At 41.2% G+C, this 21999-nt stretch overlaps 1 protein-coding gene across 3 annotated transcripts in view; it reads left to right on the top strand.

The window, feature by feature from the left end:
* ESRP1 (epithelial splicing regulatory protein 1) overlaps nt 1–21999 on the top strand; it is a 55742-nt gene that overhangs the window by 8426 nt on the left and 25317 nt on the right. For 2 of the 3 annotated variants that reach the window (XM_080379557.1, XM_080379556.1), the window contains exons 5-13: nt 3114–3212; nt 3312–3366; nt 5135–5245; nt 5336–5468; nt 5552–5594; nt 7025–7326; nt 8860–9078; nt 11047–11245; nt 13136–13304. In XM_080379557.1, coding sequence (XP_080235683.1) covers nt 3114–3212; nt 3312–3366; nt 5135–5245; nt 5336–5468; nt 5552–5594; nt 7025–7326; nt 8860–9078; nt 11047–11245; nt 13136–13304 — 1330 coding nt within the window. The remainder of the gene's footprint in view (nt 1–3113; nt 3213–3311; nt 3367–5134; nt 5246–5335; nt 5469–5551; nt 5595–7024; nt 7327–8859; nt 9079–11046; nt 11246–13135; nt 13305–21999) is intronic. The other variant, XM_080379558.1, reaches the window with a different exon arrangement.

The following is a 21999-nucleotide window of genomic DNA, read 5'->3' as shown; positions in this document are numbered from 1 at the left end:
CAGCTGTGCAGCAAGATTTAAAGTTTCTTGTTTCCCAGCCTGCCTTGTTACTTGAGAGTATCCTTTGCTGTTGCTTCATTTAGAGTGTGTGTGTCCATGCTATTGCATATAGTAGCTTTAAACAGACAGGTCTGTTTTCTAACACTTCTTCAAATGTGAACTTGAATTTATTCACTGCAGTCAACTCTTTCCAATTGCCCAGGAGAGGCAACATTTTAAATATCACTGTACACAAACACATGTGGTCTCCTCTCCCTTCACAGAACGAGGGGTGGCTTTTATAGACTATTCCATTAACAGCTTTTTCCCAAGAGTGCAGCTTTCTAGTGCCTCTGTTCATAGGATTCCACTGTATGTAGTCAGTCTCGTTCATTAGAATTCAGGTTTTCACTTAACGTTATTAACAACTCCCTACATGTGCAGAAAACTAGCAGTTTTCTTCTTCAGTCTTGCCTAAAAGCCTTGCTTCTAGCTAATCAGTGGTGAAGGTGTGAGCGGTTTCTCATTCCTGCTTATGCTGATGACTCTCTTCCTCCCCTCCCACTGTGTTTATATTAATCTGGAGTTACTTGGCACAACTGACTCCCTGTGTCTGAACACCTGGTACCAACTTCTGTTGGCACTAGGGCATTTTTAGGAACTCTATCTCCTGTTGATCAATATTCCCAGGGAAAATGTTTTCTGAAGGAAATGAATGTGAGGTGGGGGAGTTCTTTGTTTTCCTTGTGTGACAGCCTTGCTTCAAATTCCCAGCCTCTTCACACTGCTGCAGTCCCCTTTCTAGCAACTGATTGTTTGTAGGGATCTCTGGCTCTGCAAAAAGGAAATATTGAAATGTCTCGTCAGTTTTGACAGCACAGTCTAACAGCCAAGTGCATGTATATGCATGTCCCCTGCCATAATAGCTATTGAAACTCCTGTGCATCTTCTCTTGACTTTAACAGGGGAAAGATAACACTTCCAAAATATTAATTTAAGAAATAGTCAGGCAAGACCAAGGTTCCAATACCTGTGTCTTCAGCAGCTTCTGGTTCCCTGGATGGGCAGCAGAGATTGCCCAAGCATAGCACAGTTGCTGCAAGGGGAAGGGTGTCAGTAAAAGGAGAAGCACTCCTCTGCTGTGATACACATGGTGCCCCAAAACATGTGTGGTGCTGATTAGGCACCCACTCTGCAAGGGGGTCTGGGGAATATTTTTCTTTTCAGTTCCCCCTCCTTCCCCAGGAGGCAGAGGAGAAGATGAGCTTAAGTGTACAGTTTAGGAAGACTTGCTGCAATGAATAAGTTTCTTGTTGTCATAAACACTGATAGTCTTTTAAACTGTGCTTTGGGTTTTTTTTTCATGTGGTTTGTTCAGGATTTTTAGTTCGTTGTTTAAGAAAACCATATAATGTTCTCAATACTTCGCACCAAAAAAGGTATCAGGAGGGAAAGTAATGGCAATAGCTAGCAAACTACATTTAGTAAACAGTTGAAGGGGAGGGATCACTGATCTAAGTTTTCTGTTTCTTAAACTTAACCTGTGCACACTTAAAACCAACAGTCTCAAAATCAAATTGGCTTCAAAGGGTATTGACTTGGCACAACAGCTTTCCTTTCCTTGCTGTGGAAGAGGAGTTCATTGAGTTGACATTATTTTTCTTCTCACAACAAGATAACAGTTAACTCCAAAAACAATTGGACAAAATCTGTTTTGTAGGAATGACTTGCAGTCATCTGACAAATAATAGGGGAGACTTTTTCATAATGAAACTTGTGCTGCCTCCCCAATGATGGGATGATACAACAGAGTTGGTGTGTGGTGTCTGTTTCTAATAGAAGCTGTTCTTCTGTTCCCTGCCCTTCCTGTAGGCATCAGCTCTAAGTGGAAAAAGCTCCTCTCTTCTAAGAGGACCCTTGCTATCTCGGACTGAGAAGCAACTTTTGAGCACCAAAATACAGACTCTTTTGAGTGAAATGTGTCTAATGTAGCTTTTTGGGGATGTGGGCAAATAATTGATGCATTTGACTGTTTTGAATATCTTGCATTACTTTACTGCCATGCCAGGATAGGTCTTGTTTAAGAAACTTTCACTTTTGCTCTAAAGTCTTGACGTGAAGTGGTAAGAGAAGTTAAAAAAGCAAGTCCTATTCCCAGACTGCTATTTCTCTTCTTGTTCTGTTCTTGGTGTTTTTTACCCTACACCCCTAAAAGGAGATGTGAATGGGAAAGACCTTTTTGAAAACTTGCTTTATAAATTAAGCATAAAGTTGCAAGTAATCTTACAGTCCTGTAGCCTGGTGTTAGAGAGGGGCAAATATGGCAGGAAGTGGGAGAGATACCATAGTAAACTCTGATTAAGTTGTCTGAGAAAAGCTAGTATGTGTGACTTAAATCAGACTCCCTTTGTGAATGTGGGGGTTTTAATCTGGTCATTCTACAGCCTGTCTTTCCAGGACAGAATGCTTCCTGCTGTTTATTGGCAGAAGAGCTTATTCTTGCTATAATCTTCCAAAATACTTCAGATCAAAGAAGATACGGGTTGCGGGACTCTTTTGTCTATTGGTTATCTCCAGCGGTGCACTCCTAGCAGATTCTCAAAATGCTGCTGTGTAACAGCACAAAACTCAGGTTGTAACTTCCAATAGGCAAGGTTTAGATGAGGTGCCATTAGTGAATTTTGTCAAAGATTTTTAGGATTTACTTGTTCAGAAAGCATGTGGTGTATCCTCCTGTTTCTGTAGCTTCTTAGTTGATGGTTTGCTTCTCCTTTCCCAGATCTTCCCCTAGAGGTTAAAGAAGATGCTAATTAAAGAGGACAGGGCCCAAGTCTCTTCTACATGCAAAAGTGTATCTGTGTGTCAAATATATATAATTAATGAGTATATTAAATATATATGCCCTTATTATGGGGTCTCAAGTCCCCATATGCTTTCTGGAGTGACCTCACATTCCCGCAGGTGGCAGTAGTAAGAGTCCAAGGCAGAACAGCTAATGTATCCCAGCAGGAAAAGGGATTAAATATTCCTCTGAGAAGTGATTTACCATCAAGGATAACATGAAAGCTTGTTGCTCTAGCAGGAAGCCCATTAGAAATCTGTTTGGTGATGATTGACTTAACTGCAGCATGAAGATTTAAATCTTGGCAAGAACAGTCCAACGTTTCCCTATGGAGCCTCTCAGGTGGAAGATATGGGAAATATTATTTTAACACTAATATCTGAACCATACAGTAAGTGATTGTGATGAATGAGTTTTCTCTGCTTGCTTGTTTTTGCTATCTGTCCTGTATGTTGAGGAAGAAGAAAATAACTTGTGCTGTATTTCCTAGATCACCGATTTTCAGATCCAGAAAGAGTAAACTACAAATTTGAAAGTGGGCCTTGGTAAGTGTCTTCTCACTCTTGCTGCATGCTGCCCCTACCCCCACCTTTTTTTAAAGATACAAAATAAGCTGCACTTCTCTGTATTCCTAATTTACAAATAGCTGTTACCATTCCTTTTTACTTACCTTGCCACAGTTGTGGGAATCAATTAGATGCTTTAAGTGGGAAAGGGAACAGATAATCTGTGATCAGATACAAGCTAGTTTTCTTGCTAGTCTTCAGTATTGCTTGTTAGCTGCTGGTAGTTCTGGGTTCTGCTAATAAGTGCTTATTTTTGCAGAACTAACCCTATTGGTACTAACTCTTACGCTCTTCCTGCAATTTGCTTCGGTTACTAAATACACATAATGATTATTTTTTTTTAATAGGGAAGAAACCTTTCCATAGAGATACTGTGCTACCAGTAAATTGCTTAAGCTATGATTGTCTTCTTCCAAAATGTTTTATACATAAGCTTTACTTACTCTTGACTGTTTCATTGTTTGGGTTTGGTTGTTTTTTTTTAAAAAAAAAAAAAACGCTATCATGCTTTTCTATGTACAAACACAGATTTTTCTCAGTGGTTTGCTGGATACTCCCTCTGCAGTATCACAAGAGACTGGTGTTAAACTGATCTTGCTTGAATACATACTTCCCCCTTTTAGATTAAGGAACTGTCATAATGGTACATGATGCCAGCACTTCTGAGCCAAAAGAAGCAAGAAAAGAATGCAACAATATTGGCAGAAAGTGTCCAGTGAGATTAGCTCAGGGGTTATGTTTTAGCATTGTTCTAAGCTTTATCCCTTTCACTAACACAATCCTGGGATGAGGTGGAAGATTCCCAGCTTATTCATAATAGTGGGAAGTACAGAATTAGGAGGTGAGGGGGAACAGTTTGGGACAGACACCTACAAAAAGGCCAGCTGAGAGATTAAAATGACCCTCCAGCGAGAAACATGACCCTCCTATAACAAGAGGAAACTCTCTGCTGCTGAGCAACAATTCATCTGCCGAATCAATCGTCTAGTCTCTTCTGTGCAAAAACCTGTCCTGGCAATAGCCAGAAAGGCAGCCTTGGGTGGCTGTGAGTTTTGCTGTACATGGCACTCTTAACAAGGAAGAGAACAAAAAAGTCTGTGGTAATGACCAATTAAACCTGGCTTTCTGTGGCTGAGATATTCCCATGCTAAGCAGGCAATGTAGCCTGTAGCTATATTAGTCTCTAGTAGCACAGTGATGGCCTGAACAAGCAATGTTAAGGCTCAACTCTTCGGGCAGGAGTCCTCTGTGTGCCGAGTGTAACCTGAACAGATTTGGTCTTGGCTTCTGACTGGCTCTTACACACCGTCACGGTAGAGATAATAAGCACTAACCTCAGTCACATCTAACTGCTCTGCTTCCATTTCCACCTAGCTAAGATTAGAATAGCAACTGTGTAATTTTATGTCAGTAACCCTGTTCAGACAGTGGAAAAGGACAAACTCTTGGTATGTAAGGAGCAGGGAGTAAATTGAGGGAATGTGATTGAAGAGATGAGAGCTGAAGTAGCAAACAGTGGTGAAGCGGGAGAGGAACGCTGGGAAAGGGACAGCTTAACAGAACAGACATTCCCTGAGGAGAGACATGTGCAGTGGCTTTTGATAGTGGTGGCACTTAGCCCTCACTGCCCTGGCAGTGCCATCCAGCAGACGTGGAGCAGGGACAGCACAGGTGTCAAGCAGGGAGGGTGGTGTGTGGCAGGTGCCGCAGGCAGATGTCTCTGCATTACTTCTTTCTGTGCCTGCAGCAGCAAGATGGAGCTTGTGGATGACAATGCTGTTATCCGAGCAAGAGGATTGCCATGGCAGTCATCTGACCAGGACATAGCGAGATTCTTCAAAGGCCTAAACATAGCCAAGTTAGTAGCTAAGAATTTACCTCTATGTTTGTAATGCTTCGTCTGCATCAGTCCTGGATTTTTATCTCTCATTTGATTTAAATCTTGCAGGGGAGGTGCTGCGCTCTGCCTCAATGCCCAGGGTAGGAGAAATGGGGAGGCTCTTGTGAGGTTTGTAAGTGAAGAGCATAGAGATCTAGCACTACAAAGGCACAAGCACCACATGGGGAATCGATACATTGAGGTGCGTGACACTGGCTTTGAAATCCTTTTCTCAACACGAGTGCAAATAGCGTGCCAATCACGTGTTCTCTTTTCTTTCCTTAGGTATACAAGGCAACAGGTGAAGACTTCCTTAAAATCGCAGGAGGTAATTTTTAGGGGGTGAGAAGGAAGGGTTTGTTCCATCAGCATCTGTAACTAAATGGCTGCTGTTGGATGCGGCCTTTCATTTTCTTTCTTGGAACAAGTAGTTGCCTGGTGTGTTAATTATGATGTCCTTTGCTAGCAGCAGTCCAAGGCTCTCTGATTTATCTTTTCCTTCCTTGCTAATTTCAAGCAGCCTATGAAATAAGGATTTGATCAGGAGAGGTGATCTTGCATATGAACTTAATTTGTTAGGTCGTAGCCTTAACTGAAGGGACCTAAATGTTATTGATGGCTGAAAAACAAAACCAGAGTAGTTTTTCAAAACAACATGACTGCTGTTGCTGTGGAGACTTGCACATAAACCCAAACAGATATTACAGTGTAAATAACAAGGGATTTATGGAACTGATTTTCTTCAAATCAAATTTTTGCCTCAGACTAAAGGGGGAATGGTTATTTAAAGGTAATATTGAAGTATTTGCAGCCTTGAATTGAAAGGCTGCAAAACTTGCTCTACAAACTCTCCTGTGGTCTCTTTTCTTCCCCTTTATGACTGTAAGCATACAGAATTTGAGTTAAGATCCAATAAGCTGATATGTGTCTACAATACTACCTTAAGGTCCCTGTTGGTTCCTGACAGCTACTTGTTTTGGGGATTGCAAATGGCTAACTCTGTGTCTGAGGTTGATCTTTTAGAGTGGCAGAGGCGATTAAGCTGTCAAATAAATAGCTAATTGATAGGCTTAGTAACAGTTATACCATTCAAAGAAAAGACATGTACACTGACACTGGGGAAAAAGCGGTGGGTGTCTGGCACAACCAAACCTCTTTGCAGAACGATCTAGCTCTAAGTGAAGGGACCATATTAAGATGTGAAGTTGGTTAGCAGCTAGCTTTGATGGTAGTGTTATAACATGAGCATCAGTGATCTTCTAGAGTTTCTGAAAGTAGAATTTGCAGACTTGAACAGATTTATCAGGACAGGGTGAAATTCTTCAGCAGATTTCAACACGCCCTTCCAACTTTCCCAGCACAATGGTCTGAGTGCTCAGTTACTGTATATTAAGGCTTCAGAGCATGCCAAAGTTATTCATAAGTTAGAAATGCGAGGTGCACAGTAGGCCAGGTACTGTTCGTGCAAGGGATGCACAGACTGCTTTCCTTGGTCTTGAACATTGTAAGTACTGTGTATTTTCTCCTTGAATAAGGATGAATCTCTCCCAAATGAATTAAGATTATTAGACTTTAATGGGAAGTGTCCTGTACAGTATTTCTAGTTTATCAAAGAGGGTCGTCTTTCCTGACTTTAGAGGCAAATACTGTTCTACATGCTCAAAAACTGTCTGGGGAGGAGGTAGCTATACCGGGCTTGCTTGTGATTTTTATGTGGCTGCCCAGACTTAAGTGCTTCTGTATTTCTTTTTGTTACAGGCACTTCCAACGAGGTTGCACAGTTCTTGTCGAAGGAGAACCAAGTGATTGTCAGGATGCGAGGTCTTCCTTTCAACGTAACGACAGAAGAAGTGCTGACATTCTTTGGTCAGCACTGCCCTGTAACAGGAGGAAAGGAGGGAATCCTATTTGTCACATACCCTGACAGCAGGCCAACAGGGGATGCCTTTGTCTTGTTTGCTTGTGAAGAATATGCACAAAATGCACTGAAAAAGCATAAGGACTTGCTAGGGAAGAGGTACATTGAACTCTTTAGGAGCACTGCAGCAGAAGTTCAGCAGGTGAGTGTAAACCTTACAAACATTGGCTCTTTGTAATCCAGAGTCCTACACTGGCATACGGTAGTGGAAGCAAATACTGCTTGGCCGTGACTTGAAAGCTTCTCTTCTCACTCTTGACTCTTGCTCGCAAGACTACTGTCTGGATTTCCATGAGGCTTTGCTCCCTCTCAGTGTAAGATCTTATGGTATATGGATGTTCTCGATCACATATAATCAAACCTTTAGGGTTTTGGCTTTCGGTAGCCTTGCGAGCAAGAGCTATAGTAGAAAGTTTATGTGGGTCCAGTGCTTTATGCTACAGATGCTGAATATGCCGAAGTACATGATGGTCTTTAGGAGAAGCCTTGGCAACAAATCTTGATCTTTTGAAAGACTTATCCTTAGTCACTGCAGAAAAGCAGAGCCTTTTGATGTAGCAGTCATCTTCAGAGCAGTGTATTTGAAGGGTCTTATGAATTGCTTCTAAGGGCAGGTCTCGGCGATCCTCTGCCAGCACTGGCTACCTAGCAGAGTGCGGCAGGACTTTGGGAAACAGCCTGAAGAGTACCTCTTCTTGCATTAACATGGCTTGATGGACCATTAATTGCAGTCACACTGTCAAGGAAAGGAAACAGAGCAGAGAGGATGGTTTATGTACATCTCCAAAGATTTGTAGAGCTTCAGCTGAGGTCACTGACTTCTAAACATGATTCTGAAAGGTCTCATCTATGATGCAAATTATAGCCAACCAATAGTAATGTCTTTGTAACCAAGTAATGGTGCTGCTCCGTTCACCCAAATGTGTAGAGATTTCGGTGCCTTGTTTGAAGGGTGACACTGATGATGAGAAGGCATAGCTGCAACACTTGCTCCTGTCACTGTATTTTTCTCAAGTGCTTTCATATTTCTCTTTGTTTAGCAAAACCTTCAGATAGCTGTATAAATGTAAATGAATCTTAATCTTGCTCAGAGAAAGTTAAAGGGTGGTGATTGAATATTCAGTGAACTCTTGATCAGGCAGGGTTTTTACTGTTAAAATTAGTAACAAATCTGAAAGTGTGACTGTTGCTGAGACTGACTCAGTAACACCACCTGTGTTACTTGATGGACTACTGCATCTCAAGTAAGGGCTGTTTGGTAGTGAAATATGCTTCTAGTTCCCAGACTCTCCTAAAGCTTTGCAGAGGAGATGCTTTGGGTAGAAGTGTCACCATGACTCTGTAGATGATAGAATGCTTTGGGATATTTTCCCAATAAAAATACTGTAGAAATACAGGTTTCATCTTCTAAGAAGATGTCATCTGGGAGTTGCATAACAGTTCAAATACTCCAAAATAAAGTGACGTTTTTCAAGAAAAAGATACAAGTATTTACTTCAAAATATCTGAATTCTAAGTAGTGCTGTTGTGGTTTAAGCCCAGAATCTAGCTCACTTGTTTCCTAAAATACTGCCCAGAGTGAAAATAGATGGCATTGGTGTTTATGTTCGGTTCCTCTGAGTTGAAGAATGAGTAAGGAGGCTTTCTGTAACCTCTGTTTTTCTGTTTTGCACAGGTGCTGAACCGGTACTCTTCCACACCTCTCATTCCTCTCCCAACACCTCCAATTCTTCCAGTATTACCTCAGCAATTTGTGCCTCCCACTAACGTCAGAGACTGTATACGTTTGCGTGGTCTTCCCTATGCTGCTACTATAGAGGACATCCTGGAGTTCTTGGGGGAGTTTTCTACAGATATTCGGACCCATGGAGTTCACATGGTACTAAATCACCAGGTTGGTAGGCACCATTTTTCTAGCCACTCTGTGCAAACTGCCTGTATATGTGAACACAACCCTCTGATATCCCTAGAGAAGTAAGCACCTTTGGGATTCACACTAATGGCACTAATTGGCCTCCAGCTCTCCTCTAAAAGTGTGCTGGCAATAGATATGTTGGCTTATTTGAACCCTGCTATGCCAGCTGCTGCATTTGGCTCAGAGTGGTTTCTGTTACTGAGACCCATGTGCCTAAAGCGAAGCCACAGTCTTGGAGCAGTTGGTGCTGCCAAAGTAGCAGCTGTGATCCTCCTGCACTGAGAGGCTTGAACTGAAGAATCTTGCTCAACAGCATGCATAATTCCTCTTGTATGGTGAGGAGCATCTTCAAAACAGAAGTGTGGGCAATATTAGCTCTCAAAGGAGTGGTTTGCCCCTGCCTTGCTGAACAATGTGCCTCAGATATATTTGAGGACAAATGTGACTATGGCCTTCTAGAGACAGGATTTCCTATGGCATAAGTCAGCAGCTGAAGCTTTCCTCAGCTGTATGGTTCCTTCTTTAAACAGTTACAGCTAAGCACCAAGATTAACAGCTCATTGATATGTATAAACAGTCACATCTTTGCCATTGTTTTCTGGAAGCAGTTTCTACCAAAACTTTTCAGACAAAGGATGGTGCATTGTTGTGATCTTCTTTATCTGCATAGTATTGTGACTTTAAGGGGAGAAGACAACAGCTCCTGCAACTCTGTAGAGATGCCCTGACTGGTTGCACTGATGACACTGATAATTGTGGTATAAAAATGGGTCTTCTAATTGTTTTGGTTGACGCTAAGCCTGAGATGAAACTACAAAATACTTCCTTCTCCTGGAGTAGGGCTTCTGCGTTTCAGGGGCGTGGAAAGGGAGGAGGAAGGGTAGTTCTTCCAGTACCTCTCTATCTAAAAAGATGCCTGTGTCTGTGAGGAGCTGACCTAGCCGAGGCTGAAAAACTGAGAGGGATGTTCAGGGCTGGGAGAGGCTAAGAAAAGATGCAGATGTCTGAGCAGAAGGAATAGCTTACAGCAGTATCAGCCCTTGCCAGCAGTAACAAAAGAACCTGGAGGAAGAAACTGGAAGTGTATATAATCTTGAGGGTTGTCCGCCACCCCTGCCCAAAGCTGTCAGATATTCCCTGCCCCCCCCCCTTTACCTGAACTACTAGATTTCTATCTTTCTACATGCTCCCACCATTCCTGTTTTCAACCCTCTAATCATGAACAACTGTGTAAAGGATTGTGATAAAGTTGTTCTTCCCTCCAAAACTGGAAGAACTGGCCCAGAACTTAAGTTAGAGCTGGCTTCAGATCTCTACCTGTAATTCTGGCTACTTCAAGGCAGCAGCTGCATGTGGCTAAAATGACTCCTCACAGTTGCGTATCCTGCTCATCTACAGCTCTATATAAAGATGTAATTTTTTTCACCACAAGCTCACACCAAGCCTTTGGCTGGTACCCTTCTAAAATATCCCAGCCCATATTTGCCTTAAAATAATATTTTAAACAGTCATTTAACATTTGGCACTTCAACTGTATTTATCCTTGAATTTTAAAGATCACAAATAATAAATATGGATTAGATCTTTCAATTCTGCATTCTGACTAGATTTGTAAGAGCAGGTTTCAAAGCACCTAAGTGTCCCTGAACTGTAGTCTTTCCTGTAGGTGTCCCCTGTTGTTTGTTTTTTTAAAATATAGAAGTAACATGGCTTGAGTTACAATGTAGCTTAAGTGAAACAGGTAAATAAACACAATGAAGTTAGCACAAGTGGGAAGAACTTTGGGGAGGACAGCTTAAACATGCTGATGATGGGTGCTTGGGTTGACTGATTGTACTTGACTCTGGAGATGAATATATTTGACCATTTTTAACAGCACAAACTATTACTGTATTGCTACTTCATGGGAGATCCAGAAACATTTGGTTTTGTCTGCCTTGTTTGTAGGGACGTCCGTCAGGAGATGCTTTTATTCAGATGAAATCTGCAGACCGAGCTTTTCTGGCTGCACAGAAGTGTCATAAGAAGACTATGAAGGACAGATATGTTGAAGTCTTTCAATGTTCTGCTGAGGAGATGAACTTTGTATTAATGGGGGGCACTTTAAATCGAAATGGCTTGTCCCCACCACCATGTAAGTTACCATGTAAGTTTTGCATGAGTCTTGCCAATACTCTACGCTATGTGAGGGTAGGTGTTGGAGCTGCTTTGTTGACTCTCCTTCTTGGAAAAGGAAGGAGTGTTGGATGGGGGTATTAAAATAATGTCTTTTAATCTTAAATCATCAGCAGCTTGCAATCATTATTTTTCCCTTTTGGGCGTGAATTACAATCACTGAAGAACTACTTTAAAATTCCAGTGGCAAATTGCCCTCCCCTCCCTGAAACTTAACATGGCCAGAGTGAGCCATGACTCTGAAAAAGTAATTTGTAAGCCCGGCCTAGACCTTACAGAACTGTTTCCCATTTAAACTGATTGGTATTTGCACTTTTCATCATGGTGAACATGTCAAGTAAAAGCCCTTCCCCTTTCACTTCCAGAACTTAATTTATGAAACCATCAGCAATGCTGTGACCTCTGGGACTCGACCACAAGTGTTCTGCCTATTGGACCACTACTGACTGAACTCTTTTCTTTATTTTCTTGTTGTTTGCACAGAATTGAGGCTGCCTGTGTGGGAATAAAATACCCATAGCTTTGGCCTCGGAGACTTGCAGCAACTGTATTTCATGTAAAATTACGCTTCTCAGAGCTACTAAGATGAACATAGACTTCTAGACAAATGTTTTGGGGAAATGCTTTAACAGCTTAAGGGCTACCTTACTGAACATATGTGCCATATAAATCTGAGCCTATGGGAAAAATAATACTTTGCTTCCAAGATCATGAATGGCAAGGTAGTCAAGTGGGAGCTTTTTCTCTGTCCCTCTATGCAAATGTATTGTTGGCTTGTTTAAAGAAGTGTGCTCTAAATCTTAGTCCGAGCTGCCAATGTGGCAAGCAAACTTCTTGGGTATGGTTCCTTTTGAGTGTGAGTAGACCTTCAGCTAATTCTTAGGAGATAAGTTTTCCAGGTGACTAGCGTGTGTGGGGGGGTGTTTGTTTGTTTTTTCAATGCAAGTATCCTTCTGAGCTGGGATTTGCAGCATGTGGTCCTATGTGTGACAGCTGTTCCAAACAGGGGTTGGAAGCTTCTCCTGATAACTTCTGGGAGAGATTCTTGGGCAGAGTGCCAAGCTTTCGGAACCCTTAGGTGGCAGTGTTCCCACCTCCAACTACGAGTGCTAGTGATGTATTCCTCAGATAAGCCCTTTCGGCTCTGTGTCACTGCTCCATCCCACAACGTAGTGAGATGCTGACTGTCACTTTAAGGCTCTATTTTTGCTATTTAGAGTTATCTAAAGCTTTTATATATTCATTTTTATGGCACTGGGGAGGGGAAGAGGAAGAGAAGGAAAAAAGTGGCAGAGGGGGATGAATTATCACTGCTCACATCTTGTTGAAACACCACAAAGTACACTTCTGGTGGTTTGGGTTTTTTTTTAATAAAACTTGGTGTTAACACTTGAAGTTGCAAAAGTATGACACTTCTCACTCTGCTGTTGATTAATTGAAGACAGAACTGTTTGGGGGATAGGGAGTGTCAGGATGAAAAGCTGTCCTCACCTCTGGGGAATGTTAGGCAGACCTTTAGCACAGAAGTTTCCCCCTTTACAGTGGAGGAGTCTCACACTTCTTGATTGGAGACTTTTTTTTAAAATCTGAGCCTAGTCGAGAAAAACTGGCCCCCTTTTCAGAAAGAAACCCTATTCCCAGAGCAAAAGGTAGCTTTTTGTGAGAGCTGACTTTGCTTTTGACTGGGTGGTATGGGCACAACAAGCTCATATTGGTGGCTCAGATTTATTTTCTGTGATGAACAAGCGAATGAGTAGCTTGTGAAGGCATTTTACATATTGCAAAGTTTTTCAGCTAATGAAGACCACATATATGTCTGAATTGAAAAGGTCCTAATCTATTTTCCACTTGTTCCCTTTAGGCCTTTCACCCCCTTCCTACTCTTTTCCGGCTCCTGCTGCGGTTGTGCCAACAGAAGCTGCTCTGTATCAGCCATCCATGCTCCTGAACCCACGAACGCTTCAGCCCTCCACAGCGTACTACCCTGCTGGGACTCAGCTCTTCATGAACTACACAGCATACTACCCCAGGTAAAGCAGAGGAGAAACCAAGCAGGAACAAAGAAGTCTCTCTTTTTTTTTTTGTTTGGTTTTTGTTTGGTTTTTTTTTTTTTTTTTCAGCAAATGCAAAAGAACATTGACTGCTGTGCTAAAGGCTTGTGCTACCAAGAACAGCTTGTTCAGTATCTTGTTCAGGGAAACAGTTTCAGGATATCTAGGGATTTCCCAAGCTTCAGAGTATTTCAGGTAGTCATTGATTTTTTTTATTTTTTTTTCTTAAACATAAGTCACACAATTACAGTGGGTTATTTTTTTTTGGTTGGTTGTTTTTTTTTTTTTTCTTCCCACCCAACGTTAGTCTTAAACTTGTTAGTTTCCATTGCTGTGCCTTCAGTGGGTATGTGCAGCTCTCCTTCCCATGTCCATAAAGAAGCCCTGTCCCCTCTTTAGAATGGGTGGATTGGGATCTACCATAATAACTTCTGAAGTTCTGCCTCTTTGTTTTTGTAATAAAGTAACTTTTGGCCTTTATGGTGAAAACTGTTTACTTATTTATAAAAAGTATTGCATTGAAGCATATATGTATTGAATGCATATGTAAAGCATAGAGGCATGTGTTCTTCCTGACCTCATAAACACTTCTCATAAAGGGCTTTGGGCTCTTCTGGATATATTAGCTGTCTTCTACAGAACAAAACCTCTTGATACTATTTGCCCTCTACAGTCATGAGGCCTTGGAAAGAGCCATGTTCCCTTTAAGCCATAAGCCATTCCTGGTCTGTCAGGAAACCTGCTAAAGAGCTAAAGTCTTCTATCAGATTCTGATCAGAATGCATTTTATCTCAAGAAGGGTCCAAATAGCTACTTATGACATTGTTGAGCAATATGGACTCTCTAGTACCAGTAAGATAACACAGATTTTCCTATTACTTTACATTAAACCAGTATGTCTGTGAGCTGCCTGTTGTGACTTTTTTATTAAAGTGTTTTCTTCACTCATGAGTTAATTGCTATATTGCCTTCAATGTCTGTCTTATGGTTGTGATGTTACCAAACTCAGCCTCTCTAATGTAAGATCAAGAAAAATAAAATTCCAAACTTGCACTGGCAATATAAAACAAGTTTTTCACTAACGGTTCTATATGTCATGAGAACACATTAACAGTAATATTTTGTGGAGCCTTTGCCATGTTGTACTACTTAAAGTGATGATAGACTGGCCACTGCAGGCTGAGTCAGGCCCTACAGAAATACCTCACTGAATGGGATCCCACATGAGTCCCATCACTGGCTGCTTGGGCAGTGGGTATATATGTTGGTTACAGAATGATCCATCCCAAGTCTCAGAATATCCCTTTTATGTCTGATGATTGTATACTCTTCTTAAGAAACCGTTCCTGTGTGGCTTCTGTGCCAATTACAAGTAACTCCCTTTTCAAAAACCTTGAAGTAAAGTTTCTGGAGTTGATTTGTTGTCTTTCAGTGTTGTGAGATCTGGTGTTTAGATACAGGGGTTTTTATCCAGAGTAAATGTTTGATCTACAGTCAAACTGTATGTACTCCAGTAAAGTAGCAATCCTTTGCAGCTGATATTTTGGGGTTGGGTTTTTTGGAAAAAAAAAAAAAAGCTTTATTGCTTTTCAGGCAAGTTTCCCGTCCTTTGTAAAAAATGCAATAAGTAATTGGGTCCCTTTCACATAGCAATCGGAACTCTTTTAAATGGAGTTCTCTGGTTCTGAAATCTAATTCAGAAGAATGTTAAGTATGTGCAGCAGGAAAGAATGGGGTATCCTCTGTACTAAGTGGTGCATTTAAATGTATGTACATGGAAAAGCAATACAAAGCCGGTGGCTAATGATCAGACAATGGTTCATAAATCTAACTAGTGAATACTTATGGAAATAAGGAAAGTTTCTTTGACTTGCTGCCAAAAGCTTCTACCACTTGTGTTTTGCAAGGTCAAGTTGCTTTATAATAGCCAATTCCATTCTCTGCACAGTAATCAACATAGATGGTGGGGGGGAGGGAGGCATTGCTTTAGTCTTTAGTATCTATCAGAAATCCCTGAAATTCTCAGACTCTTCCTAATGCTCTTACAGCTTTGGTGATGAAATCCAATGGTGTAAAGAAATAGATGCCTTCTAAACTATTAAAATAGCTTTAGTGAGCTCCTAATGAAAAGGAGGGAGAACGAGTTATTCGGGATCTGTTGGTCTTTGGTATATCTGTTCAGCTTGTAATTATATCTGGCAACATGTTCTGACAGCAAATCAGTGGTCTCCGTCTCTGGGTAGTTGCAGGCTTTTGAAAAAACTAACAATAGGATTCATGGGAGGGAGGAATTTCTTTCCTTATCTAATCCTAGATAAATAGGTGTGCTAGTTGCTGTATGTATGTACATTGAAAGTAATGAATAACTGCACTACTTGGCAACTGTTAACATCTTCTGTAGAAGCTTTCACTATACACAAACTTGTAAGTTACTACTATGGGATATGTAGTTTTAAAACAAAATTAGATCCTGTTGTACATATTCAGTTCTACTGCCATTTTGATCGCTTGAAAGCAGTGCCTTTAAAACCTCTACAGTTTGTGTTAAAATCCATTAATTGTAGAAACACCCTTCAACATTGTTCTTTTTTCAACAATATTTTAAATAGTTAAGTCAAAAGAAGAGCTTCTTACTCGGTGGGTACTATGCCGGTGGGACATGTAGCCAGAAAATGGTATGCAAGCTGAAAACTGATGTGGTTTCAAACAAACTGGGTAAATTCAAGGGCAGGAAATTCATTGTGAATTAGTGAATACACAGAAACCACATCTGGCTCAGGAAGTCCTTGAACTCAAAATAACTGGAAGAGTGTTTTTGGGTTCTGTGTCCTATGGTAAACTCTTGTGCTATTGAACCAAGATGGGTAGGTGAACTTGTTTGTTTGTGTCTTGAGCGGTATAGATACTGTTTGTGGGCATGGGTCTCTTACAACGTGTATAATTATAGCTGTATTCAGCTGGGCTGATCTAATAGTAGCTAAGTTTGGCTTATCTCCCTGTCGTGTCAGTGTATGTATAGCTCTCTCCATTGGAGTGATTTGGATTGAAAGGTGGTAGTTAAAGGCATGATTCTGATACTTGCTGCACAAGGAAATACAGGGTAATTTGTTAGTGTCCTTGTCTGTCTGCTTCTGCCTCTTCCTGCTATGGATTAGATAAGTTTTTTTCCTCATTATACACTAATCAACTCGTGAAAGTATTTTGTATATAAAATACATGTATGCAACATACATATAGCATTCATATATACTATGCATGCATAAAAAGTGTGTGTAAAAATAAAATGACCAGGGTTAGAAAAAAGTCTTACTTATTCTTAATGACGGTCATTATGGAGGATCTGATCCATCACAGAACAAGTGAGGTACTTTATCTAACCTCTATCGTTGCTCAGATCCATATTGAAGCAGAATTAAGTTACAACAAGTTTAAACTGGCAAAAATAGGAACAAGTGGGCTGGATTAGGAGTGATACCATTCAGAGTTGCTGCCAGCAGCTTTATTTGCATATCCGTGTGTCTGGCTAACCAGCATCACTTGACAGAACTGGGTTAGGAAACAACCATATGTGTATTTAGCCTGGGAGATCTGTCACAGATGGAGAACAGCAGCAGCCAGAAACAAAACCTCTTCATCAGCTTAGTTGTACCCATAGCATCATAGCAATGCTCTGGACTACAGCTTTTACAGTGTAGTACTCTTTCTTTTCTATTTTTATAATAAGTATGTCAGCTTGGATTGCATGAGATCACATCTACAGTGAATGGGCTCACTGAGCATAAAAGCCTACTGGTGGCTTTTAGTTGCTGTCCAGCAAATGGAGTTCACATGTTTACATCGAGTGACAGAATTTGAGACTCTTCGTTACCTATCTGTGCTCACGGCAAGCCAATCTCCATCGTGGATTTGTCAAAATAACCACAGCTCTCTAGTTAATGGCACAAACTTGTCACCAGAATGATTGTTTTGGGGGGAAGACTTAATGATTCACTTCTCTGAGTGAAGGTAGCTTGCCAAGGATTAGAACAGCAGGGATGCCTGTAACTACTACGGTATTTCATTGAAGGAGGAGTGCAGCAGCAGGGAAAACTAATTGTTGCATGCCTTCATAGGCTGTCATTATCTCTTCATTTGTAGGTTTTAATTAGTAGAACTGCCATGGTGTCTGAGAAGCAGCAGAATGCTAATGCTCTGATCAACTGATATCTGAGTATCAGAATAGTAAAATTATTTAAATTTAGAAGAAACCACACCTTTCTTCAAAGTTGATAAGCCTGTAAAAATGCTGATGCTGGTAACAGTGTCCAAGATTTACTCAACCCACCTTACAAAATGCTGCCATGAATGCTGCTGGAGGTGCTTCTGCTTACAGATCCCGGTTCCTTTTGTTCACTTAATATGCTGAATGATTTCATGTTCAGTTAGCAGCTCTTACTGTCACCTTCTGACTCTTCCTCTGCTATCTAGTAAAGCATTTGGATTAGTATGGGGGATTACTTGATATTACATCATCACGTGAGCTAGCTGCAGAGATCAGTTTGAGTATAGTTTTCGCTTTTGCTTGCTTACAATGCAGTTTGGTGAGAGAGAAGATCCCCCTGTTGTGCCTCAAGGCGTGTGTGTCAGTCACGCAGGTGGCTTTTGTTAAAACATTTGCAGTGATGGCCAGGCGATCTCGGGTTATTCAGGGCACAAAGGTATGTTGATCGATGCTTCTCAGCAGCAACCTTCTACAAGGGTGCGTTGAAAGTCCCAACGAACACTACTCGGGGCAGACCATTGCAGCCTTCTGTGGCGGCAAGCACTTCTGGCTCTGCTCCCATTGCTTGTTGTTGTCATGCTACCATTAACTTATACAGATGGAAGCTGATTGCAGTAGGCAGGCTGCTTGGATGTGGGGACAGCATCCCTACCAAAGCAGCTTTTGGTGTTTACAGGGGCAGAGTTGGGTTGATCTTGGAATAAAGCTCCTTGGAGCTGGTAACTTGTTTTTATTTTAAAAAAGTCTTCCCTGTTAAGAACACTGTCTGTGGTACTTGTTCATGATTAAACAGCAGTCATGGGGATCTGAACGTTTCTAGCTGATTAACGTGACCTGATGATTTAGTGCTCGTGCTTCTGCTATTTGTCAAGTTATGTGGCCTTTCTTTAAATATGGATAAACATTCCAGTCTTGGAAAAAGAAAATTATTCTAGTTATGTAAATACTTTTTCTAATAGCATGTCTACTTAGTTTTAGTGAACAAAGTACCATATTAAAAGTTGAGTAATTATACCACAATTTACTAGTTTTTCCTCTCTCAAATTTTGTATGAACCACTTTTTTAAAAGCTTTATACTGAAGCTGCATTTCCGCCTGCTTTCGGGCTGCTTTCCAGCAATGAACATTATAGGCATCACGCTGCAAGCTTGCACATACATGCACGTTATACCCATGCCCTGTGCCAGCCCAAGCACTCGTTCAAAATCCCTATTGGTCTCTGGAAAAAGATACATTTGCTGTTCATCGTATGTTGGGGTGATCTGTCAGACTTCGCTGAGGTTTTCTGAAGGCTGCTTGGTGATGTGCACCTGCTTTTTGCTGTTCCTCCTTCTAGCTTCAGTCAGAAGATCTGACTTTGGGGTGTGGCAATGCTCCTCAGGGTCTGCAGGGCTTCCTAGAGCTAGCAAAAGGGGAGGCTAATTTAATCTTGAAACACTAGTGGATGAGCCTGACAAGTTGTTCTTCCCTACCTCCTCCCTTTTTCTCTCCCATCGCTTTCCCTATTGGTATTCCTCCGAGTAGTATGGTGAGGGATATGTAGTAAGACTAACCTGCAATACAGGACCTGTCTTACAGTCCTGAAATCAATAGAAGCTGTCAATCAGTAGCCTGATGAAAGGATATTTGTTGTCACAGACCAGGAAATAGTTAATACTTAACAAACAAGAAGACTTTTTCAGGACTACAGAGAACAAAGTCACAGGAAAAATAGGGATAGAAAATCTGCAGGGAGGGAACTGAAACCTGTGGATGGTGTCTATGTGTGTGTCTGTTCCCGTGTGCAAATAGTGCTGGATATATTTATGCTGCTTTTGACTGACCTGCAGGATACTTGGAAGAGATCTAAAAACCTGCTTGGTTACCTATGTTGACTGCTCCCAACACACGCCCAATCTAATATAAACCACAGCTTCCTTCTGGATATTGGTATCTGTTAGGCAAACATATAATAAAAAAAATATTAGGAAATCAAACAGACTGTGAACCTCAATGTTTCTATGTAATATTTTAGTGATGAATGTTTGGGATCCCTTGTGGTTCATAAATACTGTTTGAATACCAGCATCAACCTTTAGAACATGTGAAAACTTGTTCCTGCATCCCAAACTGATTTCTGAAATTTAATTGTGTTTTATTTTGAGAGTCTTTGGAGAATGCCACAATCTCAGAAATATTGGCTGGGGAAAAAAAAATTCAATCTAGCTGTTGATTAGATCAAAGAAGAAGGATCAATTCATAAGAAAAAAGTATGCATTGGGAAAGACTTAATATCATGTTTGATTTCTAGAACTAAATTGATATTAAAAGTTAAGGTCTTGCACTGCATCATTAGTAGTTGCATATAACTATATAAGAACGGCTGTAGAAATCCTCTCTGGCCCCACGTAAAACATGCAAGTATGTGTTCCTGGGGTTTGTTTAACAAGAGGAGATGGGCTGGAATAGCTATTTATTTTGTATCCCTCCCTGGACACTTCTCAGTAGGAGTGTTCTTCATCTACTGATTTGCCATCTGGAGACATGACCGCTCTGAGTCACTCACTGCTGTTCCTCTAGGGGGGACAACCGCCTCAGTCTTGGGGAACGCGGAAGTGGCTGGGGGCAGACTATGTGCCTTGTATCAGGGAATTAAGAGCAGGCTGTGCCCTTAGCCTATCCTGTTGCTGAAGCTGACTGTTACCTTTATCTCCAAGGTGGAGTTAGGAATTAGCAAGCGCTCGTATCAGCTCAGTGCAAAGACAGTAGGGTTACTCTGAATAGCTGGAGTTTTAAACAGAGATGCCCGACTTCCTTAAAACAGATAAGGACCATGTAGATGTAGTTTAAAAAAAAAAAAAAAAAAAGATGCAGAAGCAAGAGAACTGAAGAGGAAGCACTTCTGCCCCACCAAATGCTGTCCTACCAAAGCTGAGAGGGAAGTATGCTGAGGCTCAGCAGCAGGGTCAAGTGGCCAGAACGGTGGGAAAGCTGTGCTCTGGGACACCCGGCCAAAGCTCTCATGGCCCACTACTGCAAGTCCTTGTGAGCAGTTGCCCAGCAAGGGCCAGGAAGGCAGAGGAACATCAGTTTAATAGCAATACCTTCCAAGGACAAGGGCCATCACCTTGCTTCAAAAGGAAGGCTAGGTTGCCCAAGGTGTCTGTCTTGTTAGGTATTTTCTGGTAGCTTCATGTTTGGTTTTGGTGTGTGTTTTAACAGTGATGCACCTAACTAGGTATAGCCTTACTAAACTAGTTTATCTCAGAAAGCTGCATCATGATTTGGTTTGGGGGATTGGCTTTTTGTCCCCCCTAACAACAACCAACTCTGTAAACAAAGCTGCAAAAAGGTCTCTTCCCTTTCTCCTCGTAGGAGTTTTGGAAGCAATGGGACTGTTTTCATAAGGATTCTAGAAAAAATTGAACTATTCTATAGCTTAAATTCTGTTGTAGTGTGTACTGTTTTATCTCAGATGTGCAAATCTCACTTTTTGGTAGCTTCAGCCGGGCTGGCCAAAAGGATTAATGTTAATGGCACTTTCCACAAAGCTATGCAGTCACAAGTAGCCTGGGGGGTGCATCTTGTTCAATAAAGAGCAAATTTTTTTTAAATGTTATACATATATGTGTGCATTTAATAGTAGCTGGAAACCCATATGGATTCCCTGATATTTTAGCAAAGAGGATATTTGGTGGAACTGCTGAATCAAAATAAAGCAGTGGTCTGTTAACTAGCTACAGTTCTGTGGCAATTTGAATAAGGCTATGGAAGACCTGACAAAGAATATCAAAGCTTCCAACATCTACAAGCTATGACTATTCTTGTGTTTGAGAAGAGTTACTGGTTTTTTTACTACCTGTGAATAAATGAATTATTGTGGCATTAATATTGCTTTAAAGCAAGACAAGCATGTCCTCCTGTGGCACTAGCCTTTAACTAAACCGTGGCAGTTGCCATTGACCACAAAAGATGCTGTGTCTAAAGAGTCCCTGAAACAGAAGTAAATAAAAGCAAATACTGCCTTGCTAGCATTGCTGGCAGCTGTGGAGAGCTCCTTCCTCAGATTATTTGGCAGGTAGTTAATGGAGAGCACTGACCTGGAACTTGGATGCAAACCGTGGGTGGGCATCTGCCATGGATTCATCTCCTTACTGTTTAGCTACATTTAAAACTTTGCAGTTATAGACAGCATGCGATGGTAATAGGCTGAAAATAAGTTTTGGAGCTTTCTTAATGTTGTAAGATGACCCCTGGATCTTGTATTTGAGAAGCTGAATAGTACATGGGTATATTGACTGTGGTAGTATTTTGTTAGAGATTAGTAAGATTATTAACGTTATGGGAAAAGGCATGCAGGGAACCATTAGTGGGAGGTGTGTTGTGATACATTTGTATGAAGATGCTACTCTACAGCGTGAAATCTGAACTTCC

This window comes from Falco punctatus, assembly GCF_963210335.1.
Source record: "Falco punctatus genome assembly, chromosome: 3".
In the NCBI taxonomy this organism is placed as follows: Eukaryota; Metazoa; Chordata; class Aves; order Falconiformes; family Falconidae; genus Falco; species Falco punctatus.
Note: the sequence above shows the minus strand (reverse complement) of the source record. Positions and strands in the feature narration are given on the sequence as shown.